Genomic DNA, 20,150 nt, shown 5'->3' with positions numbered 1-20,150 from the left:
ATTTTGCCTATATTTTCGCTGTTCCTCGAAAATCGGTTCACCAGTAGTTGATGTGTATATTTATAACTAATTTGAAAAATGAGTGGAAATCAAATATATAAATATATTATGGATGATACAAACTATGTAACAAACACCCGCTAGACTACTACACATATTGTCAGCTGAACAGATAAAAGACGTAACTTCATGTTTACGATAGCCTACGGCTCCATTACATGGTTTGATATTATTTGTAGTAGATTAATGTCGCCCAACATTTTGCTGACAAACGTTTTTCTCGTGTCATGTTTATATGACGTCACGGGGACAGAAGGTGCGGGAATGACGGTCTAAGCATTCGATTCATGATGTCACTCAAAGTATAAGCCGTATAAAACCAACATCTGTTGAGGTTTACGTGAAACTAGGCTGCATATTTCATTAGTACATTGAAGGCTGAGACAACACTTGCGCGCATATCAATGGCCGAGACGCTTTCGCCGAGCGCCTGCTCGTCCCCTCGAGCCAGCATAACCTGCTCGTCCCCGCGGACCAGTATATCGGAGCACCTACAGCAGATAGAACTAGAAGACCACTATCATATCGTCAGTGAATTGGGAACCGGTGCATTCGGAAAGGTTGTTCTAGGCGTGTGTAAAGAAACCGGTACGGAAGTGGCGCTGAAAATGTTGCCGAAAGCTACTGTCTCTTTGGCGGACTTTCAGCGTGAGTTCACATACAGTTATTACCTGTCTCCGCATCAAGCGATTGTAAATACTTATGATGTATTGTTTGAAACGCATGATCATTACATTTTTGCCCAAGAGCACGCACATCTCGGTGATCTATTCGACTGTATTCCACAGAAAACTGGCCTACCGGAAGTGATCGTAAAAAACGTTCTAAGACAGTTGGTGTCGGCGTTAGATTTCATGCACAGTAAATCACTGGTGCATAGAGATATCAAACCTGAAAACATTCTCGTTTTCGACAAAGATTGCAGTAAAATAAAACTGATGGATTTCGGTTTGACGCGAAAATCGGGAATTATGGTGAAAAAGTCCGGTGCTTGTATCCCATACACACCGCCTGAGGTTTGCGAGACCGTACGAAATGAACGATATTGTATCGAACCTACTCTCGATGTTTGGTCGACGGGGGTTCTTATGTTTTGCGCCCTGACGGGGAACTTTCCTTGGCAGTTAGCCGCTCAGACGGATCATCATTTCGTAGAGTTCACAACTTGGCAACGCCGCAAGACGGTCAAAGTTCCGCTGCTTTGGCAAGTGTTCGGATACCGGCTTCTGCGACTGGTGCGGCGGGTGTTAGAACCCGATCCAGATAAACGATGCGGCATCAAGGAAATAAACAAATACATGGACGATACGTGGATGCGTACGCACACGAAAGCGTACAGTTTGGATGACCAGGAATACATGATCGAACAGAGCCGCGAATCAATGCACGAACTTTCGAGCATGTTGAAAAACTTTGGCGTTGACACAAAACTGACGAAAAGATTTCGCGAAAAACGGATCCAAGATTGGCTTCACACGAGCATATAGCCTTCCATTAGATAAATCGATTCGAGTGATATCGGAATATCTGTATGAACGAAAAGCATGTAGTTTGTAAATTATTAATTTCTTCAAGCATAAGGTGATACACGGTAAATGTGATATAATAATAACACTGTTTCAAGCAGAGTGCAAATTTATTGACAATTGAATTATCTCGTACTATGTACGTTATATAGCTTAACTGCCGTGGGCCAGTTGTTTAAAAGTTGGTCAGAGCTAATCTAACCAGTGGATGACAATTAAAAGTTCATTGTTGGTATATTATCCACCCGTTATCTTTTAACCAACTTTAGAGCAACTTGTCCCCGGAGTATACATATGAATTGATAAAGGTGTTTTTGTAGATATATATTTTATTGATAATGTTGACAAAAAATAGACAGGAAATTGTGGTCAAGAGCGTTAGTAAAGCTTAATCGAGAATCCACAATTAAACATGGCGGAACCTCGGATATTTATCATCTTATCCCACCATATATAAATTCCAGAAGATAAAAACTCAAGATTTTATCAGTTGAATCTAAATGATACCTTCGCTATCGCATATCATAGTTATTTTAATTCAGCGAATGAAGTATTTCTATAATTTCAGAATTTGTATATAGCGGTATGTTCTAATGTACCAATTAGAGCTTGTTATGAAACCTGTTAAAGTTCGTCATCTGTTTCAATAAAAAAAAGACCATACGACGTGATAAAGTTATTATGAATCATTTTTTATCTCGGGGAGTGTGCTTATTCGAGGCTTTTTACCAAAATTCGAAAATTCAACATAAGTGCAAAATAAGCCGTCAAACGCTTTAGAAATCCATTTTGCGCTATCATTTTACCGTCATACGTACGTTTCTGTAAAGTATATTTGTCGGGTTTTACGCATTTACGCATAAAAGTCTCAACAACAACGATCACTTACTAAAAATAGGAATTTGCCGCTAGCGATGCACTAAATAATTCAGAATTACGATTGCAGGAAATATAGCTATGACGAATATGCGCATCGTGGTGCCACGGATTTCAAAAAGTATGCGCTTGTATTTATACAGCACATGTATTTCAGGAAACCCAAATGCGAAGAGCCGTTAGCGCTGATTCTGCTGTCAGAATCGTACAGAACATTATCACATATCGACAACCGACTGTTCGATTACTGACAAAAATAAATTATCGATTCATGAGAAACAGCGATCTGAAATCTTCTCGTGATCATCTGTTACCCTGTGTGTTCTTTGTCGTCTGAAACAAAGGTCGGATCCAAAGATAGAACATGCGGTGGTTTAGATATAAATAATACCATCTTTTCGTGGCATCTGACATTTCGATTTATATTTCTTCATGTCGCGTATATACATATATCAACACTGGAATTTGATGTTGATTGTTATACCAAAGATCGACTACCGATAGAAATGCCACGCAAAATCATAATCAATGTAATTAAAGTTCAAAAATTTAAATGATGAATCTCTGATCTTGCTTTTGATTTTCCAACATCGTTTTCCCCCAAATCTAAGATTTTACGATATAAATTGCGATCCATGCTAAGATATGGCATATGTCTAACCCTCGCATGATGCAGGGATGTCAAGGTTTAAGTAACTGTGTAGCAAATGAATTTGGAAAAATAGAAGCCTCCAGATGCATTTTCCTGCATTACCAATGAAATTTAACATTTAGTGACGACTTAGGCTTACTACTGATTTTTCATAATGATTTGGAATAGCTGTGGAAAAAGACAATTTTTTGAGAAAAAAAACCAGAAAATAACGATTTTTTCTAGAGCAGAGATTCCAGCCTGGATCCGCCCCAGCACGTATGAGAATGGTGAATCAATTGTCTGCGATTATTAGCGTCACACGCGTGACGTCACGGAAGAACTGTGGCAATATTTGCCAATCGTGGTAACTGATGAACGCATAAACAAAGAGAAACTTGACCTGAATCCTACTCATGACTATACATCGGATGCGGCTGGCCTTTACATCCAGTCGAGGGAAGTGTTTAATTTCCAATGTGATATATGGAAGAACCGCTCCGATTGCTACTTCCACTAATATCCTGATTGCAGGGAACGTTGTTTCCTGAGGGCCGCCATCAGCAGTGTAGGATTTCTTTCCAAAGATTATATATGTATTTTCTTGTTTCCGTTTCCCTCCTTTGAAACAACACAGGAAGAAAGCCTATATGTATAAAATAATAAGACCATCAAAGGCTCAGGTCCAAGTATCGTTTTTTCAATTCATTAAGTAAACGTTTCGTAATTTGGCTTCTGGAGTGTTAATATATACGGAACTCGCGTATCGCTACATTTACAAGTTCACAAGGGCGGATATAGGGGGTCTCGCGGGGGTCCGGACCCCTGCCTTCCCATTGAGGTGGCCCTTTTCGTCAAGACAAACATCGTTAAAACCTGTAAATTTGACGTTTATCCTTCGTTCAAAAATATCTGTAACCGAAGGCGGAACCACTCGGAACCCCAACAGGAGCCTATGACTCAACTGCTTTACCCGAGAAATGCCTTTTCTTTTCTTCTGGTCCCCGGCCTTCCGAAGATCCGCCCCTGCTACAAACTATCGAATTTAATATCCTACATAATAGACGGAAATATTGATTGGTATTTTTATGAGTCGAAAGAAACCTTCTCTCATGAATCGAATAGGGGAATATTGCGCCAGTTTCTTTTTGTTGTGGTTATCAATTTTCTCATGTCACCGGCCGACAGACGACAGCTGTGTGATAACATCTGCAGACACACGAAGTCGAGCTCGAAGTGAATCGAACCTCAGCTGATACACGTAAAGCTGGTAGGTGATATTGCATCAGGACACGCTGTATATTGTACATCGATCTATCGATCTAAACGCTATACTGATGATTTTTACAGATAGGGCCTACACGTGCAACACCAACGTGTATAACAAAACAAAACACATCATAACTTCTCGAGCAGCTCTTGGTTATATGATATCACTGTAAAAGTGGAAATATCTTTAAAAAATTATCTTGTCACAATTTGAAGACACGTTTCCGTAGAATACAAATCTGATGTTGTGTTTTTTAAAAAGTTTTAGATTACTTCCCGTGAAATGCCAATTTTGAAATGCCAGGGGCGGCGTCGCCTATTTTTTCTTTCTTCTCTGCAGTGACAAATCGTTAATCATATCCTGATACCGATAATTGAATACATCCATCTTCGTTTGCGCCTAACTTCGGGCCACTGTTTTGTCTTAAATCACGTATCGATGTCATGAAAGCCTTTAGCATTCGTATTTGCGTCCGTTATTCTGAGAAAAAGGTTATAACTTCTAAAAAAAACGACCCTCAAATGACAGACCAGAAAAAAATAATTCCGTCTTCGACACTGTCTTAAAGTATATAATTAGAACCTGAAGTTTTTGATAGCGAAAAAAATGCTTGTGTGATCGAGGCCACAGTAAAGTCTCTCCACATAGCAGTGAAAATATTTGGTGCAGGCAAACTGTTCACTGTAGAGAGGTGTTCTTCTAAAAATAGGGATGAGCCTGTTATTCATTTAATTGGTAGATTTGTTTTGATTTTGGTGTCCCTTACAAACACACCTGCCTAGTGCGAAACTGGAGGTTTAGTTTCGAAATTGGGAATCGACACCGGCGATCGAGTTTACAGGAATTTTGTTTAAATCGACGGATATGACGGTTCCAATTATGTGTGTGAATTCACTTCGTTCTGTTTTGATTTCGCCCTCTCTCTCTATTTCGGGTCTGATCACACGTGTTAACTTACGGGAGGCGCACGTGAATGCTATATCACGTGGATACACATCTGGGCTCCTGTGAATTGACCGGATTTCTTCTCGATATTGCTACAACCAGGAATCACAGGAAGAAATAACTAATTAGTAGCCATTCTTCGATCTCCCCATGGACCTGTGATTCGTTTCCAAGGGAGTGTTCGCACCTATAGCATAGTCAGGTACGCTTATTCCCTTCACGTGACGATATGATACTGTTACTAAACCCCAAAATATAAGGGGAGGCATTGGATACTTAACCCAAAACAGGACGAGATTTGAAATGACGCGCGTTACAGCGCTAGACGAACCCAGGGCTCGAACCGGGTTGTCACTAGTGATCTGCGCCGTTCGCGGGCAGAGACCCGTAACCAGTCCAGTTTATAATCAGATTATTTACCAGACTGGTTACGGGTCTCCGCCCGCGAACGGCGCAGAAACCGACAAGCAACCAGTCGATTACAACAGTAATTTGTGTAATGTTGAAACCATCCACTAATCAATGTAATGCGCATATGCGATGGACTGGAAAATTCTAAGAGAGATCCACGAAAATTGGGACTCAGACACGCAAGCACAAGAGTGCTAGCCGCCCCCCCCCCCCCCCAGCACTATAGCCGAAGCTGCCTGGAATCGCAACTCTTTAACTACTTATAGCCTCATCCTAACTCCATCGTATAATAATATGTAACGGACCCTAAACCCTACCTTCTATTCAAAAAGTCGCCATTTTGTATCTTTCGAATGTCACTTCAGTTTTGTGGATTTTTTCAACATTACCTAAATTGCATTACACGAACTGAACAGATCACGCATTAATCCTTTCTTTCCTACTAGTCTGCCATCTATCAACGGACAAAACAACCAATATCTAACTACGATTTTACAGCATTAAAATAACTGAGTTATCATTTATTTCAAAATGAACTGTACAAGAAAGATACAACGTATAAAGATGACCATGATCGAACATGACAATTTCATGGTTATAAAATATACAACGTCCTGCAGACATAATATCCTCGAACGTTATAGCGAATTATCGTAATTAAATGAAAAGATTTTCGATACTTTTCTGGATTTCCTGAATCTGAGGTTTCAACTGTGATCCCTCGTGGATAGTTACAGAGCAGGCGATCACTGATCGTTTAACACCACAGGCTCGTCCAAGAGCTGAAAATATAGATAACAATATTACTCATTACAAAGCGAAACTATCGATGTAAAGTTGTCGAATAAACACTATAATCCGTGTATACTGTAGATAAATGAAGAAATCCCACACATCAAATTAAAATTATACGATCAAATTTATTATTATGATTTGGGTTAATGTCACTGTGTCACTCTGTTATTGCCACCCTCTTCAGTCCACTTCACTTAAGTTACACAATTTGTTTTTACTCTGAACTGTTTAGAATTGCTGTGGTTTCTACGGCACCCCTTGATGTTGTTATTGCTTGGTCTGTTTATCTAGTTTTGACACACTGCTTCTATTTTAGATCCTGCGAGTTTATATTCTTTGTTACTTATTTTTCCAGTCATTCCACCTGATGATGGCTGTTAGTCAACAGCCGAAACGTTGTGGTTTCATAATGATAAATTTGATCGTATAATTCTAATTCGAAGTGTGGGATTTCTTCATCAATGTAAACTTTTGTTTACAAGTACATGTGACGCAGTTGATTGGAGCGGCTTCATCTAAACCGTTACAGATTTTAGGACGATCAGTTCATTTAATATTTGTATATTCTTCTTTTCAACTACGACACATGAACATTATGTAATGCAAGACTTCAAGCAAAGCGTACCAGTTTTAGACTTGATGAACACGTAGGGAACATTCTGAAATTCAGGGAAAAAAATTGATGCAATTATTCTTCTATAACTAGAGATTATCAAAAAGTACTCAGGGATTAAAACTGTAGTCTGTACAAACCTTATCCTCACATAGTAGAGGTAAATGCAATAAGATTTCAAGCGGTTCCGCATCAGCTGCCATTACTATAAATTCAGCATTTCCACGATTCAGAGATTTTGTGGCTGAAAAAAGAAAACAGTTCAGGGATATAATTTTGCAATCAACAACGAAAGACCATCAAATATGGTGAGGAAGGGGTCCAGCAGCAGGGACTGTGCAATTTGTACCTTCATTGGCACCTTTCTTTATCTGTTTGTAATTAGCAGCCTGAGTTATGATATTAATAATAGTACCAGTCAATGTACCATCGGCTAATGGGTAAGCTTTCGGGTTAACTTCGTCAGTCTGAAATATAAAGTAACGTACGGAAGGTTTCAGTCGATAATTAGTACAATCTAAATACAACACCGTAAACGTTTTTTCGACGTTCAATATTTACTACAACAAGCAGAATATCAATGCAAAATTTACTAACCATTCTGTGAACTTGATTAATTTACTCTTGAAGTTGAAATAAAGTAGGATAGATGATGATACCTCTCGGCAGAACGCTTCACGGAGGATCAGGTGGATAGAAAAACACGTGCGACAACACTCACAACATAAGGGTTTACAACCTACGCACAGTTTGTAAAATCAATTCAAACTTGATTAGTACACAATGTTTGTCACATACTCGCTACTCCGCCCTCGCCGGTACCGGAGTACTCGTCGTGCAGAAATATTTTTCTACAATTAGATACAAAAAGAACAATATCACAACTTCGAGCATATTTTGTGTGAAAATTCAACTTCTTTTTTTCCAACGATTTGGCGTCTAATCAAGTAAGTTCGGCAGCATGTCGCCCGTGGGAGACCGCCAAGGCCCACTGAGTTAGACTGAAACTGACTGAGTCCTTGAAAATGCTGAAACTTTCTTGAGGCCGGTATCCTGGCGGAACTTCGTCAATGAGGGTTGCGTTCGAACCCCTCCCCCTTCCCCAATCCCTTTAAATACGGGCCTGAAACGGTTGCTGTAACAGGCCACCGACTCTCGAAGATTCATCCGCAGTAGGCGTCGTAGTTTGAACTATTCGGCGGCCCTTTCCATAATTGTAGCTAATTCATTTCTTTATCAGTTATAAAAAGCGCTTTATTGGAAGTTTTCGATTGAAAAATGATTTAATACGAAAACTTAGTGTACTCAGCGCGTTCCTAGAATTGATCGATTCCACAGTAGCGACGTCGCTGCAGCGGCCGGAGAAGGAGTATTGGAAATGTAGCTCGGCGCGCCGCCTCCGTCGTTACGGAGATACGGTAATTTACTGTACAGCTATCTCTCATCCTGCAGGCTGTGTTACGCTGCATACGCACATCTCGGCAGTTGTTATTTGAACAGCAATACAACATGACGATATCAAAGACCCGATCAACTGAAAATCTTTACGATTTGATTACTAGATTGGCTGCAATTGTTATATGCGCAGTTTTGTTAGAGATACGAGGTACGTGCGTTTTCTAACTCAAATCAGAATTTCTCAGCGTAAAAAATGACTCTGAGAAACAGGAACTCCATTAGAACTGTTTGAGATTGATTATCATTAGAATGATAAGGGTTATCTGACTCACTTGCTTTTCTTGTAGACGTTTTTATCAAGGGGTATGAAATGAACTGCCAATATCTGCAATGTTATCTGATGTTATAATGAATGAATGTTCAGCGCAATTTGTCTTTGTGCAACAATGAAACGAATGTCTAACATTGATTTCATCAGGAGGTCTTGCCAGTCTCATTCCGTTCATAATAGTGATCCGGTAGTAATCCCGATTTATTTCAGATGTCGACGCATCGAAATACACCACGGACCTTGAAAAAGAAATATTGCTTGCACAGAATCTGACTTGTTATAGATGTTATTTTAGTGTCCACGGCTCGAATTGTATAACAATGCACCAAAAATCGGAAATACCAACGATCCGATGTCCGAAGGGTTACCACTACTGCCTGGTAAATAACATTTATTATCATCTCCCTGTCCTTTGATGTCTTCCGAATTATTCTTTCCCCGTTGTCTTAGGACATAACATAGCCTTCGGTCATTTCGTCATTTACCAATCATGTTTCCCATGTACACGTCCTATGTTTTGTCATTTTAGAACCAAACTGATTTTGCATTTTTTTCTGAATATCTCCACAGGTTAAGAGGTTTGTCGAAAATAATCAGTTGACGACATTTGAACGCGGCTGTTCAGATTCATGTTTTACAGGATGTATTACAGTAGGTGAACCTGCTTATTCGTTAGAACAATGTTCATCGTGTTGCATTACGCCTAACTGTAATACAGACAATGTCGCTAATATCGTGGACTGCAATATCATGTTACTGGTCACTCTGATCGCATTTGTGATGATTACGAGTAAGACATGAAAACGTCAGTTACTTGAGACACTAAAGACGCGTGAAAGAACAGATTACGTGTATTAAACGGTGATTTTGGCTGATTAAAATTGGGGCTGGTGGCATATACTGTTTTTGTCAACCGATACTTGTAAATTTCATGGTCAGTACGCTTATGAATATTTGGTATTAGAAGTGTAGTGTAGTTTGAAAATATATATCAATCTTAAACATTGATTGTGAAAACGTATTATTAATATGTACAACCACATATGTAAATATTCGTCTTTATAGATCTTTTTGCTTGTGTAATAAAATTGAGTATATATAAAAGATTGTCGTGAAGTTGTTTCTATTCCATGCATACAGTAAACAGTAAGGCGTACGTACAAAAAATATACACTCAACTGGATATTTCTCCATGTAAAGAAAAATATAACTAGTTTTTACTTTCCTATTTACAACTATATCATTTATCCTAAATAAAACAATGCATTTATTTGGAGACTACATAATGCCTGAAAATTTACAATTCAACATACTCACTTAAATTCTTGCCAATATAATCTCTACACGTATAGGTTATTAATACGATACATATATAAATAATGGATTTTCCTAATGAACAATACGTTGATTTCAAAAGGCTCGTGCCCTATGCTAAATTCCCTCTCGGGCTACAATCTCTGAGGAATTCTGAGGTATCACCGGTTTATGAACTCTACACGACAAAAATATCAAAATAGTCAATATCACTATGTATCCTAAACATTTACTTCCAGCCACGATTCCCCAGAACGAGATTTTATCCGTTGAATTCCACGTATGATAGCCTGAGCCTATCGACAATCCTAGGGCGATTGGTGCCAAAATCACTGACAGAAAACAAAGAACAGCAGTGCATGTTTTTAAGTCATTCCTCTCACAATAGACCCTCCTCGCGAATACAATTCCAGTCGCAACAAAGAGTGGATTCGCCCACACTCCTGTATAATACAATGATTTGCCGCGAAAAACTTGGGCCAATTCGATAACGAAAAAGATAATCGACAGTAAAATGAGTATTCGAGATCCACCGTCGCCAATTAGCATCGGACATCTAGGTGGTATGAAATGCTCATCGTCGGTCGCGCTGCTGTATCTTGTTCGAGTTGTATTTTCTAGTGTTGTAGGCGTGACTGGAACGAGGTCCTGATATTTCGGAGGCCCCTGTGATTCGACGGTATACGGCGGTGGTGCATCATCAGCACACGTGTACGGAGGCGGTGGTTCTATTTGGTCGGATGAAGGTTGTCCTACCTCACTGGCATTGCTGGTCATTACCTCCTCACAGATTTCGGAATATACTGGCGGCGGGACTTCGCCGTTCATTATCGATATCGATACTTTTTGGTCCAAAATAAAGCAATAAACATTCTTGCGCTTCTTTCACTGAAAGCGTTATGAGAATAAGTCGAATAAGATCATATAACCAACCCCTGCCAAGGTCATGTCCGAACGCACGTACTGTGTCAAAATACAAGAACGCGCGAAATGAAAACGTAAACAAGTTTTTAGAGTGTATATATTTTTCTACGTACGCCATTGATTATGGACATTTAATGTAAATTAATCTTACGATGAACGCAAAATCCTGAAAGATATATAATTATTAGCCTATAAACTCTTTTCCAAAAAACACCTTAGTAACAAACGGGATATAAGCTGCAGTAGCAACCCTAACCAAGATGCTTTTGGTATTGCCTAGCAACTGTTGCATAAACTACTGTCGACTTAGCAACAGAGCTAATCGCATCTCTGCAAACGCTGCAAAAACTGTGCTGATATTGCTATAAAAAGCTTATAAAAACTATGATGGAAAACAAAATTGATCCCGAAGCCCAGTCTTTGGAAGATGTCGTTGAAAGTTTACTATCACCACCGGTAGAATCGTCAATCTGTGGTGGTACTTCGATGTGCAAATCGAATGGATATTGTGAATATGGAAAAGATGGAGATGTCGGTCATCCTGATGACGTTGCCCAGTTAAACGTTACCGATGATGTTGACATTGATCGAAAAACCAATACGAGAGCAGTCGGAGCCGCTTCTCCAAACTGTATCATAGATTTAACTAAAGGATCCATCATTTCAGTAGTGGCTGAAGATGCAAGTATTTTGGGAGCGACTTCCAAGCCAAAGATTGCTGACGATGGAAGACCATCGAATACCAACCAAAGTTCTTTCGGTTCTCGTTTCAGAAAGGTTTTCAGAAATGTTCGTCAAACCTTTAAAGGTAATAAATAGATATGAATGCATTCAAATGGCATCCATTAGATAATTCTTAAAATTCTTTTTCTTCCGTCTTATCTCGATTTTGATATTCATGAACTTTTATGTCTCATACTTGATCATTGTTTGCCATAACCAACACATCAAGCAGCGAGATTATTTCCATTTAAGCTTGCTTCTGTCGTCCAGACCGTCCAAGAATCGTCGTCAAACCAGCCAAAAAGTCATGCCGTGTTGAAATCGTCTGCGAACCAGTGGAAGGCTTGAAGAGCATCCTAAATGTGACGTCGTCCGCATCGGGAAGCCAAAGAAAGGTTACATTTGGTGGCAGTCATATTGCCTTGTTCAGGAAGAAAGACCGAGTTACAGCAATAGTACGAACGGGAGATTGTTAAAAGCAAAACATGACGAGGAATAGCTGAATATATATGTGAGAAGTGGGAAACTGCTCGTTTGCGGTGCACTAGGGTTGAAAATGCTTGACCGGCCTGCGTGAAGAGCCCCGCGAGGCCCGAAGACTTAGTTCTTCGTTCAAAATTTGCGAACTTAGAGATCATAACTCAAATAACCCACCAAAAAATTATGCTATCGGAGTGATGACAAAGATCAATGTTATCCGAGACTCATGAAAAGGATTATAAATTTGTTTGTAAATAAATCATTATCGTTTAATTCCAAGTTTTCTCCAGACTTTGTATTCTAAATCACGATAGATCAATAAAACGACAGTCGAGAGGAGGTTCTGTATAGTTCGGAGCCCATACAGGGGATGATTATTCAACAAACGCCCCCTGGACGATGGACGTCCATTCTATATTGTAATTTTTTTATGTTCATAATAAATTCTCAATGGTTGAAAAAATTCAGCAAACGCTAAAATTCAACCTTTAGCAAAGGGACTTCATTTTCTGCCAGCTGTTGCTATCATTTCAGCGATTCATTTCGGATATTTCACGGCTCCTGCCCCGAAAACCCGAAACGGCTCTCCCCGTTTGGGAGCTGCCGCGATATGGATGCCCTGATATGGATATTCTCGGAGCTATCCATTTCTCGAATAAGATCCTCCAAATCAAAATCCCGAAATCCCATGTTTTAAAAATTGAATATTATCGATCTCTTTTGTTATCATTATTAATCAATTTGTCTGATGTACATTATTTTCCTTCCTCGAATCAACGCAAGACGCGAAGGTTAAATCCCGTGCCCGAGAGGCACATTTGTTACAGTCTGCAAGCAACAACTTTATTTTGTAGGGCAAACGTGTGTACATTGACATAACGAAATTTTTCGTGTGAGAAGATTAAAACCCAATCATGGCTGAATTTGTCGAACAGAGTATTGAAGAGATGCTCCCAGAACTTGAGCAGATGGAAAGAGTTGGTCTTTTCACTAAAGCGGAGACTAGGTAGGCCCAATCTCTCGACAAAAAGCCCATACTAACTAAACAATTCAATTTAGATTTATTGCGTTCAATTTTTAACAGAATTACATGAGATAGACACGGCAATAAAATACGAATGTAACATGTACTAACAAAGGACGCTTTAGAACAGTACAAATGTGGAGAAATCTTCAATGTGAGATTATGGTTATCCCTTAAAAAAGGAAATGTCATTAACGAGATCAGATTAATAAAGTCTTAGAAATGTCCACGCCCCTTGTTGACAAAATAAATTAGCCTAGCGGCATCATTGCATTCAAAACATTGTTTACGCTTTTATCAATACCTTCATTCCTTCGGTACACCTAAGCCTATTTGAATTTGGTTTTATTCACCACAGAGCTATTTTGAAGAAGAGAAAAGCATTTGAATATAAGATGAGAAGAAAAACCAAAGCAAAAGAAGATTTCTTGGCATATATACAGGTAGAACATGAAAATCATAATCAGGAGGCTAGCCGTCATTGATTGCTGTATTGATTGTTGTAGACTCAGTGTGTTGATTGTACCCTGGAGTAATCAGACTGATTACTCAAAGATTGTAACTTGTTGAATATGCATTCCTTTTTTCAGTATGAAATCAATGTGTTAGAGTTATTGAAAAAACGACGTAAGGTACGTTCTGCAAAATACTTTTTTTTCATCACAATTTTTCAATGAAAAAAAAGATTTTTTTATGTCCATCTCGATTTTCAATCTACAAGTAGTAACAAGGTTATGTTCATCTGAATTTTGAATATCGTGATTTGCAGAAAATTATTCTTTCTCTCATCAGTTCAATCAAATTCTTCACAATATTCCTCTACTAATAAAAATCTAATAATGAAGATTTTCTATTTTTTCCTGTTCCCTTTCATTTCAAAACGCCTATTCCTGGTATATGAAACATTTGTTTGTTTTCATTTTTTCTTTCTTCGTCCTCCCATTTTTTTTCTTAAAAAAATCTGAACTCCGGTGATTTAAAAAGGAGGCCTTAGAGAATAGAATGATTTCGCTATAATTAGATAAATAAAAAAGGCATAATTTATATTGTTTCTATTTCTAGACGAGTGGATACCACTTTAAGAAGCTGGAAATTGAGATTGCGATTATTCATCGCGTTCACAGACTGTTCAGGGTAAATCGGGATACATTGTATCTTCATAATGTATGGTAATAAATGATAAAAGAATATATATTTGAATTTGAGTAGAAATTCTAAAAACCAGCCTATAATGCAGTCAAGCCTGCTAAATACAGATCATTTGAGACCAATGAAATTATATCATAGGCTACAATACATTTATGTCTAACATTGATTTACATCTTATGTTTATGTATAGGAGGCCCATGAATTATATCCAGAATGGATCAAAATCCACATCAAACTGACTGTAGTAGAATCTGGAATATCAAAAAGATTAAAAAAATGTTTATGTTTCAGTTTGCAACTGAACGATTTCGCAATGATATCACACTCTGGCTTTCATTCATTGATTTCTCCAAATCGAGGGTACGTAATAAAATCAATATCGAGATTTAGTTCAACTTATTATATTTACTTGATCTGTGGTGTTTGAAAATAAGTTATTTATCGCGTTATTCGCTCCAGCGATCGATTCAAATCGAATCTTACGCTTTTACGAATACGCGTATAAATCCGATGACTTTCCTAATAGATAGCGAATCCTATTGTTTATTCGGCGTGATAAAAATGAATTTAACAATAGATATCGGTTATCCGTACTGGAGCGTGATTAACGTAGCTATTATTCCGCTTAAACCGACCAGTAAATTCACGAACATTCTCAATCTCGTTGTTTTACCGATTCTGTTCGCGCTTGGTCTATTCGGCAACGTGGCGTCCGTGTGTCTGATGATGACCGCGTATTTCCGTCGACATTCGTACGGCTGGTACCTAGCGTCGTTAGCGGCTAGCGATCTCGGCGTGTCGTCGATTCATTCGCTGTCGTGGGTGAATATGGTGTCCGTTTCCGTCACCGGTGATATTCTGCTGCGTTTTCGACTCGGGGAATGGCTGTGCGCTCTTATCGATATGCTCGGTGACATGTTCGCGTTTATTAGTACGTGGCTCGTCGTTCTGATCTGTGCCGAGCGTTTAATAATCGTAAATTGGCCATTTTTAGGCCGCAGAATCTGCACGCAAACGGCCGCTAAATCAACCGTATTTGTCGTAGTCGTACTCTCCATCGTGCTTCATCTTTATAATAATCTAAGCATCGAATTCGACGTAGTTCGCGGCTGTTTCTATTACGCGTCTACGCTCGCGCTCGCGTACATACTCGCGATCGTACTCGGCACGTATATTCCGATGTGCGCGATCGTTTGTCTGACGATCGCGCTTCTCGTCGTTTTACGGCGCACAAAATCGTTCGGCGCGAACGCGAAAAAAGCGTCGTCCGTAAACAAGGCTACGAAGATGATCGTTTTAGTCGCGGTTATGTTCGTCGCTTTGATGATGCCGAATTCCGTGTTACTGATTATCAGTAGTATCTACCCGGATAGAGAACATCTCTGGAGGGTCGGGGCGGAAGTTTGTCATCTTTTCGCCGTTGTAAACTTTTCGATTAATTTCTATTTGTACGTTCTCACCAACAACAGTGTTCGCGCAAAGTTTCTACAGTGTTTACGAAATGTTGATTCAAATATAGATAATGCAGATACCAGACTCAGTACAAAACTGTCAAATCTACGATGATTACTAAAAAGTTCAGAACATTTTCCACAGTCCCACTGAGTGTACGTACATGGTACTCTATTGTCATTGATCTCAGATAACAATGAAAAAATTAACAAAAATGTCTCGCGTCAAGGTGTGTTTGACGTCAAGGTCCTACTTAAAGGTTGCATACGTTCTTAACGAACGGTCCTTATGTCCTTTAAAAAAATACGTTGACTTCAGTAGACTCCGTATGAAATTTTCCTTGATCAAATCAGACTGCTCATGTACTTTGAGCAAAATGAATATATCCTCTAAGACTAAATAATCTTATATATAAATATGTATATTTTTGCTTTGTTTAGAATGAAACCTCTCATGTTGGGCAAATTTACATGAAAATGCTGCAAATTCACAATAAGAAACCAGGTAAACTTACTGGAAATCTTCATCTCGTACACCCAAAAATAAATTCCTGCCAGTTGTAAAACTTTCAGTTCTATAACTCTAAGACTTGTTGTGTTTAGATACTTGAAAGTGAGCTTAACTTTGAGTCGAGTGTGACACTGGTTGTGAGTTTTTCTATCCTATACTTGATCTTATCTTCGATTGCGATCTATAGATCTATGGATACTGGCATCAAAGTGGGAATTCGAACAGCTTGGCGCCATAGAAACCGCCAGAAGTTTGATGCAAAGAGGAATACGTTTTAATCCAAAATCAAAAACTCTTTGGCTCGAGGTTAGTTAGGCATATATTTCACTAAAGCGAAATCAAATCAATATTCTGATATACATATACCTGAGTGCTTGTTATTGTGTTGACAGTATTACCGCCTGGAACTTTTAAACGCAGAGAAGTTACAGAAAAGAAACAAAATACTATTAGCTGGTGTCCTTGGGGAGAAACTAACTGAGGAAGAGGTGTTGTATTTATTCTATTTATCAGAGAATCTTCACTGATTAACATGTTAACTTAAGATTTCAAGATATCTTCTGTAAATGATGATATTGATGACATATTCCGTGTTTTAGGAGACAGATGATTTAGTGTTGAACGGCAAGATAGCCGAAGTAGTTTTCTCTAAGGCATTGGATGAGTTTCCTGGTAAGATGTCGAAATATCTTTGTATGCACTGCATTTCTTGGTCTAAATCCTACATTTTATCATGAGTTTCATTATTTCTAGATGATGTTGAATTTTGTCTCGACTTCATACCCATAGCGGAACTTTTTGATTTCACGAAGAAGCACATCAATGATATATACCAAAGGTTTGTAAAAGCTCAGTTTTGCAGTCTGTTAAATCAAGTTAATGAAGATTGAGTTTTATTTCTATATATCTGGTAAATGCAGGTTGGAACAACTCTATATGCATAAAGAGATCATGTGGCATGCGTTGGCGTGTAGAAAACTGAAAGAAATTACCATTCAGGATCAAAAACCAAAAGGTCTGAAAAATTAGCTTTTCGATGGCAAATTGATGTCACAATAAGAAGCGTTTTACCATCAAATCTTTACGCTTGTATTTTTTGGTTCATTTATATTAGAGAAAACGATAAGACAGTTTGAAGACGAATGTTTCTCCAAGTACGAAGAAGCCGTGGAACAGTTACCAACAGGTATGATCATCTACATTCCTATCACTCCTCTAGATTTCTAAACTGATACAGATGTAAAGACTACTAGTGTATAGTTGGATGACCAACCTGTGACCTTTTATCGTGCCGAAAAAAGGTCATTTTTGGTGTGGATTCTGCTGTGTGCTTGAAGCTATTTGAAATTCAAGACTGATTTTGGCCGTCAGACTGGGACTAGAAACCCTGTTCGCAGTTGACTGTATATTTTTGGTCGAAATCTGAATTTTAGATCTTGATCGGGGAAATGTCAGGGAATTTGGGATAGAAACATCTGGAACTCTGAGTAGCTTCATCAGGTAAATGAGTACAGTTAGAGAAGAAACAACTATTGATAGGAGAGTGACGCCATGCGTGGAGAATACTGAAAAACATATACTGACTGAGTTACTGCTGCTGTGAGTTCGCCATCTATTGGAATTATTCGAAACTAAAATGAACAGTAGTTCGTTAAGAACGCACACCATTCAGTTGATCAGTAATCATTGCAGCATTCCAACAGTTACTTTTTACTACGCCTGCGTAGTGAATAGTTACGCAACATCAGTTTTCCCCGGGAGTGTTGTGTTTAGATGCTCGTTCATCAAACCCTGACACCGATATTCTTGTGTAACTGATTATATTCGATTAATGAATTGTGAATATTCTATTCATGTCGAGCGTCTAACAGATTTAAAATGATTGATTTACGTTTCATTCATTGAGTCTGAACAGAAAAAAATGCCGGCCGCAGAGTTTCTGTTATTGAACGCGCAGCCAGTTACAAATTGGCGTACGTACATTCGTATTACGTAAATATTGAGAATACGGAGGAAACGAACACTTCTCTCCAAAAACAGGGTGGCCACTTACCTGGAAATCTGGGAAAGTCGGGGAATTTCTTTTCTGTAAAAAGGTCAGGGAACAGGAATTTTCTTTAAAAAAAGTTAAAAATCAGGGAAATCTGTCGAAATTGCTAGATCGCGTACCTATTTCTTAATTGATTGGATTCTTACTAGATCAAGTCATGACAAGGAATAGTCTTGGAAAAAAGTAAGTCAAATAAAAGAGGCCACCCTGAAGGATCATTAGCAATAGATAACTTGTTCATGTGAAAGTTTTCTGACCAAAGGTTGATTCAGGAGTTAAAAGAGTTAATCCTTTTTGTGGACCCCTGGAACTGCTTTCATAACAATGTAAAAACAAAACAATCTTGTTCTTGGAAAACGAAGCCACACAATGTCGGGGATGATGAAATAATAGATGTATGAGATATTATGATTTACTGAGAAATTGGTGGATAATTATTTGATCTAATGTAATGGTACTCGGTCTGTATATACGTGTATATATATATATTTGTTAACTACTTGTTTTTCGACTGGTTAAACACTGGTATGCGCGCCAATATCACGAGGCTCGGTTTGATTGCTTTAATTGTCAGTCAGTGTGGTGTTTATCTAACACAACTTTCACGCGTGTATTAATAGAACAATTGATCCTCGTTGATATAATTGGTTTCATTCGTACGGTGAAGTGGAAATAGATTAGCATGATTGCGGCTTACGGGTCTCTCAACTTCAAAAATCGGCGAATCAGTCGAAATGATTCCATTCTTGAAGCGTGATATGCTGAAACACCAACCACTACTGTGTGCTAGGTATCGGTCGTCTTGGTCGTAACTTCAATCTCGAGTAAAAATTTCAGTCACATCTCATACAGGAAATGTCATGCCATTTGAACACCTACGACGAGTCTGTTCTGTCACCCGGCAGGCAGCGATAATTCAAAAACTGATTCGCTGCGTTCAGTCAGGTGTGTGCTTGTATGAATGCTAAAAACGACTTCTTTATCGTCAACTGTTAAATTATCTTGAAATTCTGATGTTTTATTTTAGAAAACATCACATCTAGAATTTCTATACGTAGTTGGTCTAAGCCTATATGGCACGTATAAACCTTCAGGGCCACAGCACTTCATAAATAAATCAGATTTTGGATTGAACAATTCGTTAATAGCCGCAAAAAATGCGTTGTCACATTATTAGGAGTGTACAGACACTTGTTCTGCTAGCGAATGTACAAATGCGCGGGCACTTCAACAGTATAGTTAGCAATCATTTTGGCAATTAATCAACAATGCTGTTAGCTTTCACGTTATTACGTGTCATTAATTCTACAGTTTTGTCAGCCACGAATCAATTTAGCCTAATTCCATTAAACACGCCAAAAGCCGAAAGCTCTCGCTGCTGTGCGGAATCGCCTGCTTATTTTTCGATGACACTTTTTCGTATGTTTGTACTGAGCTTACCGTCAAAACTGTCGTTTTTAAAGCAAATAATCTTCGACCAGATCTTGTAAACACTTCGTAGGATAATAGGTTTTTTTTGGGCTTTTCGAGATTCAAGAGTATTATGTATTTTTGCTTGATAAACCCTCCATTTACCGAACAGCTCAGTTTTCCGCACCAGACATGAAATGAACGCTTTCCTCAATAGGAAATAATGCAGTGTTTGAAGAAGGTCTTCTTTCAACTTGT

The 20,150-nt window shown here is 38.6% G+C and overlaps 3 protein-coding genes and 1 pseudogene across 4 annotated transcripts in view; 3 read left to right on the top strand and 1 right to left on the bottom strand.

Annotated features, from left to right (window-relative positions):
• Window positions 1–384: 384 nt before the first annotated feature.
• Window positions 385–1,547, top strand: LOC141903380 (serine/threonine-protein kinase SBK1 pseudogene; annotated as a pseudogene).
• Window positions 1,548–6,234: 4,687 nt separating this feature from the next.
• On the bottom strand, window positions 6,235–7,863 carry LOC141903906 (NHP2-like protein 1). Its single transcript, XM_074792282.1, has 5 exons — window positions 7,725–7,863; window positions 7,477–7,594; window positions 7,268–7,371; window positions 7,140–7,173; window positions 6,235–6,501 (listed from the first exon to the last, which is right to left on the bottom strand). The coding sequence occupies exons 1-5, from the start codon at window positions 7,725–7,727 to the stop codon at window positions 6,377–6,379; spliced, it is 384 nt and encodes a 127-aa protein (XP_074648383.1). The 5' UTR covers window positions 7,728–7,863; the 3' UTR covers window positions 6,235–6,376.
• Window positions 7,864–8,001: 138 nt separating this feature from the next.
• Window positions 8,002–9,885, top strand: LOC141904682 (uncharacterized). Of its 2 annotated transcripts, XM_074793312.1 has the most exons (4): window positions 8,002–8,074; window positions 8,580–8,733; window positions 9,152–9,236; window positions 9,427–9,885. In XM_074793312.1, the coding sequence occupies exons 2-4, from the start codon at window positions 8,708–8,710 to the stop codon at window positions 9,655–9,657; spliced, it is 342 nt and encodes a 113-aa protein (XP_074649413.1). In that variant the 5' UTR covers window positions 8,002–8,074; window positions 8,580–8,707; the 3' UTR covers window positions 9,658–9,885. The 2 variants fall into 2 exon arrangements, with proteins under 2 accessions (XP_074649413.1, XP_074649412.1); XM_074793311.1 differs by lacking the exon at window positions 8,002–8,074 and having other exon boundaries at window positions 8,539–8,733.
• Window positions 9,886–13,156: 3,271 nt separating this feature from the next.
• Window positions 13,157–20,150, top strand: part of LOC141903659 (U3 small nucleolar RNA-associated protein 6 homolog) — a 30,086-nt gene continuing 23,092 nt past the window's right edge. Inside the window, exons 1-12 of the mRNA XM_074791878.1 lie at window positions 13,157–13,303; window positions 13,680–13,764; window positions 13,912–13,953; window positions 14,384–14,455; window positions 14,762–14,830; window positions 16,363–16,426; window positions 16,620–16,738; window positions 16,825–16,920; window positions 17,032–17,104; window positions 17,186–17,270; window positions 17,353–17,447; window positions 17,547–17,618. Coding sequence (XP_074647979.1) covers window positions 13,212–13,303; window positions 13,680–13,764; window positions 13,912–13,953; window positions 14,384–14,455; window positions 14,762–14,830; window positions 16,363–16,426; window positions 16,620–16,738; window positions 16,825–16,920; window positions 17,032–17,104; window positions 17,186–17,270; window positions 17,353–17,447; window positions 17,547–17,618 — 964 coding nt within the window. The 5' untranslated portion in view covers window positions 13,157–13,211. The remainder of the gene's footprint in view (window positions 13,304–13,679; window positions 13,765–13,911; window positions 13,954–14,383; window positions 14,456–14,761; window positions 14,831–16,362; window positions 16,427–16,619; window positions 16,739–16,824; window positions 16,921–17,031; window positions 17,105–17,185; window positions 17,271–17,352; window positions 17,448–17,546; window positions 17,619–20,150) is intronic.

The sequence above is a fragment of the Tubulanus polymorphus genome, chromosome 4 (genome assembly GCF_964204645.1).
Source record: "Tubulanus polymorphus chromosome 4, tnTubPoly1.2, whole genome shotgun sequence".
Classification (NCBI taxonomy): Eukaryota; Metazoa; Nemertea; class Palaeonemertea; order Tubulaniformes; family Tubulanidae; genus Tubulanus; species Tubulanus polymorphus.
The sequence above is the reverse complement of the archived record's forward strand: the minus strand, read 5'-3'. Positions and strand labels throughout refer to the sequence as shown.

What these genes read in the sequence shown, in the direction of transcription:
- LOC141904682 (XM_074793312.1), top strand. Translation starts at nt 8,708, where the DNA reads ATGCGCAGTTTTGTTAGAGATACGAG. An exon ending in AGTTTTGTTAGAGATACGAG is followed by an intron (nt 8,734 to 9,151) that starts GTACGTGCGTTT and finishes ATGTTATTTTAG; the next exon opens with TGTCCACGGCTCGAATTGTA. An exon ending in AGGGTTACCACTACTGCCTG is followed by an intron (nt 9,237 to 9,426) that starts GTAAATAACATT and finishes ATATCTCCACAG; the next exon opens with GTTAAGAGGTTTGTCGAAAA.
- LOC141903906 (XM_074792282.1), bottom strand. An exon ending in AAAGAAAGGTGCCAATGAAG is followed by an intron (nt 7,372 to 7,476) that starts GTACAAATTGCA and finishes TTCTTTTTTCAG; the next exon opens with CCACAAAATCTCTGAATCGT. An exon ending in GTTCATCAAGTCTAAAACTG is followed by an intron (nt 6,502 to 7,139) that starts GTACGCTTTGCT and finishes CTATATTTTCAG; the next exon opens with CTCTTGGACGAGCCTGTGGT.